Source organism: Daphnia pulex, chromosome 10 (assembly GCF_021134715.1).
Source record: "Daphnia pulex isolate KAP4 chromosome 10, ASM2113471v1".
Classification (NCBI taxonomy): Eukaryota; Metazoa; Arthropoda; class Branchiopoda; order Diplostraca; family Daphniidae; genus Daphnia; species Daphnia pulex.
This window is the reverse complement of record NC_060026.1, coordinates 7,942,008-7,947,947: the sequence shown is the minus strand read 5'-3', so window position 1 is coordinate 7,947,947 and position 5,940 is coordinate 7,942,008. Positions and strand designations below refer to the sequence as shown.

General features: G+C 37.7%; 1 protein-coding gene across 2 annotated transcripts; it reads left to right on the top strand.

Moving 5' to 3' along the window:
• The first annotated feature begins 1,861 nt into the window (after window positions 1–1,861).
• LOC124204159 (methyl-CpG-binding domain protein 4-like) lies at window positions 1,862–5,496 on the top strand. Of its 2 annotated transcripts, XM_046601187.1 has the most exons (9): window positions 1,862–2,019; window positions 2,169–2,323; window positions 2,386–2,507; window positions 4,103–4,195; window positions 4,309–4,653; window positions 4,716–4,795; window positions 4,928–4,997; window positions 5,071–5,175; window positions 5,245–5,496. In XM_046601187.1, exons 2-9 carry the CDS (start codon window positions 2,202–2,204, stop codon window positions 5,334–5,336), a joined length of 1,029 nt encoding a protein of 342 aa, XP_046457143.1. In that variant the 5' UTR covers window positions 1,862–2,019; window positions 2,169–2,201; the 3' UTR covers window positions 5,337–5,496. The 2 variants fall into 2 exon arrangements, with proteins under 2 accessions (XP_046457143.1, XP_046457142.1); XM_046601186.1 differs by lacking the exons at window positions 4,103–4,195; window positions 4,309–4,653; window positions 4,716–4,795; ... (1 more) ...; window positions 5,071–5,175; window positions 5,245–5,496 and having other exon boundaries at window positions 2,386–3,965.
• The last annotated feature ends 444 nt before the right edge of the window (window positions 5,497–5,940 follow it).

The window sequence follows — 5,940 nt, the reverse complement described above, 5'->3', positions numbered from 1 at the left end:
AAGGAATATAAAATTTAATAGATGAGTTGGCTCGATAAGAACAATTAATGAAAACAAAATCTAGTCATGAGTAAAAATTTATTTTTCAGGTCTCTTGCGGAAACAAAAAGTATTGGATGACAAAGTGCGAGATTCCGCCTGCTCTTCCCAAGAGAATTTCCGTCTTTGCGCCAAATAGGAAATTTATCTTACTGTTGAAATTGAAAATCATTCAGAGGGTGACGAAACAGATTAAGAAATTGTAAGTGTTCAGTATAAAATGCTCTGTTAAATTCGCTTTTACTTCCTTATTGTTACTATCTTTCTGATAGACCCCTTTTGTTTTAGAAGTCAGATTACAAAATGCCATCTAACTTCGCAATTTGTACATGTTGGTTTGTCACATCCTACCGAATTCTCTGTTCGCATCTGCTCTTCGTGGTTGACAAAGTAGATAACTGTACTAGATTGGAAGTTCTCTCTGACGCGACTGAAAACCCTGTTGCATTACCCAATGCAACACCAGCACTTTCTGTCTGTCGCAGTCGGTCCCAAGAATAAGGAGAAAAGTGTACGCAACATGATTGGCAAAATGAACCTACTTCTCGCATTTATAAGCAGAAAAGTTCAAGGTTCACCACTTCTAGTTGCACTGGGTGCATCAACTTGTTGCGCACTTTCCATAATAGGTGGAAGGCTAACGAGCCAACAGATCTAATAGATGATGGACGAATCTTGACGATGTTTAATCAAGAGGCCACGGAGTTGTTTCCCGTTTCTGCCGCTCCTGCTACAGGTATTCACATGATAAAAAACTAACCTACAACTATATTAAAATGTTTTCGACTATTTCCAGAAACTGCAGAGGCAGGATCTAGTAGCAAGAATGCTCAAGCGCAAACGTGCACCGTAAATTTAGTGCATGAATCAGGTATGAATATTATTAATTGATATACCTACAGAGAACTAATTGAACTTATTTTTTAAAATTCACACATCAGGTATTTGCTAAAAAAAAACACCCACGGTACAGAAAGAGATTCCGACGAAGGAAAATACTACATCGACTCCTAGGACTTATGCAAAAATAAAGCTCGATCCATGCATGATGCCACCACCCAAAGGAAGATCTGCTTCTCAATGGAAGAAGAAAGCATTAGATCACTACAAATATGTGCCCAAGAACTATGCAGAAAAAACTAAAGAAGGAAAGGCTAAGTGTTAATAAGTAAATAAGTTATAAAATCAGTAAAATGTAAGCATAATCTAACTTTCTATTTATTTTGATCATCAGTGGCTATAACTTGGTTCTGCTGACTTAGCAATTTCATGAAAACAGAAAGTCACAGAAGAAATTATGAGGAATATCCCTGCCCATGTAAACGTTGCAAGCGGGGAGGGCAAGAGGAGAGGCCGGTCAGATTTTTGCCAATACCTGAAGTTAAAGAGAGATTATGCCAAAGTTTCCGTCCGTTAGTCCCAAATTTGTGTGGAAAGGAAGGGTGGAAAGGGTGGAAAGGAAAGACTGAAAAAAAGAGGGGACCAGACTTTCCTTTCCTCCCTTTTCTTCCCTCGGGCACGATTAACCCGGAAAGCCTATTACTATGCCACATGGGGCGAGCCAAAATAAAATCTCCTGTTCACGGCACACCTTCACACTGCAACGCGCCGCTAAGGGGTCGGCTTGACCCATACCTTTGAATCTTAATAAGGTCTATACGTGAGAAGGAAAAAAGATGAAATAAATATTTTATATCTATTCTCTGATTCTCTCTCGTTTCGATAAAGACCACTCTTGAAAATTATCCTGCTTTATCTGTGAATACTGTGATTTTGAATACAAGTTTTGGCGCCGACGTTTTCAAAGCAAATCTGGCAACCCCCAATGCGTCCCCCTGGTACTTTACTAAGACACCCCTGTGTTCTGATCGTTTGTTTTGCTCCAGTCCAACACTTCGAATTTGTTTAATTTATGGCCGATTAAGATCCCAATTTGAATACTACTAAACTAACATTCTATGTTGAGAATACAGTACTTTGGTGAGTCCTAAACATTCCATACTTGTTGCTTAAACCTCTCATTTAAAGTTGTCATCAGTTATAGTATATAACAGTGTTGGCAGTTATTCTTTCGCGCTCATTCATGGTCATTATATCCACTCTTAACAATATTTGCTTTTCATCAAAAGGTACAGCATCTGGTCTTGAACCCATCATTCAATATGGGAATGTTCACAGAAAGTCCTTTGTTTGATGATCCTAGCCTACCAACAGGTTGGCACCGTAAAGTTGTACAGCGCCAGACAGGAGCCACAGCAGGGCAATGGGATGTCTATGTGTACAAGTAATGAAATAATTAATCTTTTATCTCTGTTTTCTGAAAAATTTATTTTCTTTTTGGTTTAGCCCAGAGGGAAAGAAGTTTCGTTCTCGCAATGAGTTACGAACACATTTCAACCAGATTGGGTCAACAATGAATTCTGAAGATTTTGACTTTTCAGTTAAAGGGAAAGGTCATCATAATAAAGGTAAGAGTCCAACAAAAAAAAATGAAGCTGAAAATAGCAAAGAAAACCAGGTTAGCAAAAAGTCTCTTACACCTGTCAGTAGCAAACGTAATATTTCTAAAGTAAATATTACACCTATTGAGAGGCCAAAACGAGAATTAAGGAAGCGTTTGCGTAGTAAGCATGAAGAAGAGCCACTTCCAGAGCAAGAAGAAGAAGAAGAAGAAAGCATCCATGAAGAAATTGAGGATAAAGAAGTCAGTAATGTAAAACTTAAAGTAAAAGTTGGTTACACTGCCACTGGTGCAATGATAAGACCTTCTACAAATGGGGGCCGGAAGAAAAAGCGAAGATTTAGAAATATGCATGTGAAGAAAAACAAAACTGAAACAAAGTATGTTCCAAAGGCTTCTGGTTCTCCCACCAAGAGAGTCAGTCCTATTGCAACAGCATCTGCTACAAACAACACAATCATGGATGAATATACAGAAACTACCACCCCAAGAACTAGGCAAACCACTAAGAAAAATCGAAGAAACAAAACAACAGAACCAGTCGCTGGACCATCAGGTCTTCAGAAAGTTAAACGAAGCCCCAGACGTATCCTTAAACGAAAAGGAGGAGCTATCCCTGTAGGAGACGGAGTGGACGATTCAGAAGAGGACGACGAGGAAGATTTGGATTATGTTTGTAGTCTCTATCCGAACAAAGATACTTCTGATATTGCTGATGCTGATATTGAGACTGCTGGTCCTGAAACGTCTGAGGAGACTTCTGACCCTCTACAGATCAACGAAGAAGATGTTAGAGCTGCAAACGGTGAAACCAATGGCACTGAAAACCATCAGTCATACAGCGAACGTTTAGCCTCCCCAAATGATGTGGTTCATCCGCTCCTTTATACAGCTTCAGGGGAAACGTATCCTGTCACGCATACGGTTAACATTGATAAAATTGTCCATCATGAAGACACTGAAATCAGCGATGACCATATGCAAGTAGTCGTAATAGGCGATTCGGTGGATGTGCATAATTATGCCAAACCTCACTTGCAATGAAAACGCAAGACTTACAGCATTCTTTTAAAACTGAGATTAGAAAACTCAGAATTTTAACGGAAAAACGAGTTGACTTTCAAGGACTTTCAAATTTTCATGATCATCTCACAGGATCACGTCAAGTGTTCATTCTTCCCCCGTAACTTTTCAATTTTTTGACGATCTTTTTTTTGCATTCGGTACTCGATTGATTATGTCAGCCTTTTATGGTATGGGAACACAAATAATTATCTTACTAACAAGTTTTCCAAGTAGGTCGACACAAGACTTGTACCCACATTCGCTATTTGTTGTGTACTCCATCCTTACATTTTAAAACGAGAAAGTCTACCAACAACTCACTCCACGAGTTCTATCGTCGTGTGTGCTTGTATGTGTAAACCAGTTGATACATTATTACATGATGAAAAGTCCTGCCACAGCAATGCCTATCTTTGTCTCTTTCATTGTTTACTATAGTTAAATATTTGTTAGTGTGAACATAATCTTAATATATAACTGTTTGTTACTAATATTGATGTTGGTAAAAGAAAATCATCTCTGCTCTCCCCATTGCAGATGGACCTGCAGCGGCGGGGGAGGCGAGCGGCGGGGGGGAGCAGAGGAAAACTAAAATCAGAGTACCTAACAGCAGCAACAATCTAACACAAAGTATACTTTTGCCTCTTTATTTAAGTTGAAATGTTTATATTGCGTGGTTTTAAGTCAAAACAGTTGTTTAGCAAACGAATTCATGACAGTTCTTGAACCTCATGCCATTTTAGGCAGCGCGAAGAAGGTGACATTAAAACGCAAACTGGACGAGCATACAGTACGAACGCCAGTAGTGGCTAGGCCAAAAGTAGCTGCTTCAAAGAAACTAATCAAAAACTACAAAACAGCTATTCTGGACAAAGTAGAGACAGAAACGGAAGCTATTCCCGTGGAAGGAAACAATAAAACTAGTGCCTACTTTTCTGTGCCTTTTGACGTTTTACCCAAAAGCAAAGATCCGCGATTGCCAATTGAATGGGAGCCACCTCAATCTCCTTACAACTTCATACAAGAGTACCTATTTCGAGATCCTTGGCAGTTACTAGTTGCCACTATCTTTCTGAACAAAACCAACGGTTTAGTTTTTTTTTAAGCTTTTAGTGATATTTAATCTCATGTTTCATTTTCTTATTTTTAGGAAAAGCTGCTACCCCGTTAATCTGGGAGTTCCTAAAGCGCTGGACGACAGCCGAAGTTGCACGGCAAGCCGATTGGAAAGTATGAATTTGTTTAATCACCGTTCTCATGCAATTATATCCGCAAGAGAGGCTCGTTTTCAAAGGAATTTACCTTTCTTTTAATGTTATAAAGTTGGCCAATATTTATGTTACTGTTGTTAAATATTGTTAGGAAATAGCAGATCTTATGAATCCGTTAGGACTACATGAGCTTCGAGCCAAACGTATTGTCAGAATGTCAGGTAGGCCTACAGCAATTATAACTCCAGTTAATATTCACTTATTTTGTGTATGACATTTTTGGTTGTTGTGTAGAAGACTATTTGAAAGGAGATTGGGTGAAACCTTCAGATTTGTATGGTATCAGTAAGTACGGGTCAGATTCGTACCGTATATTTTGTCTTGGAGAGTGGAAAGAAGGTTGTCAAATATTTAAATAATTTAATTTCCTGCATCAAATATCTTATGTTCATCCTTTTTGCTTTCAAGTCCGACCTACCGATATTATGCTGAAAATTTACCAAGATTGGTTGTTTACTAATTGGAAAGCTCTAAAATTAACTGAGAAATGTAGCGGATAAAAAAATGCGAATTCTTTTTTCATTGGTTCCACCGTAGAACTTCCACGTATGAAAAGCGCAGCTATCAACAGTCATTTATGGTTTTTCACGTTTTCTGCGTCAATAATCGGAAATTTTAACATGCTGGCTGGATTAGCCTACAAATAAACTCTGAAAAATGTCTAGCTGTTTTTTTGTTTTCAGTATTCGTACCGTAAAAAAGGCGTAAAAATATGGAAAAATTACTAAGGGGGAAATAATCTTCTCTGAAATCGATTTTAGTTGTACGTATAATATTTCCTGTGAGATTCAAGACATAAACAAACTAGGCCTAGTTAAAAAAATAATGCAAAACTTAAAAGTTGAAAAATTCAACTTTGTAAGGTACTTTAACAGTTAGAAGTTAGAACATCTAGCGGAAATTTCCAAAATTAGAAATCACCTATTATAAATATATATATATATATATATATATCCTATTTATAAATATTTTAAAAATCATATTCAACAATCAAATGAATTTCCAGGTTTATAAACAAAGTAACGAGTAACCTGAGCCCCGTTTAAATCCGGGGAATTTTTGTCTAGTGTAAATTCGAACTCTTTTGCTATTCGCTTTCCTGTA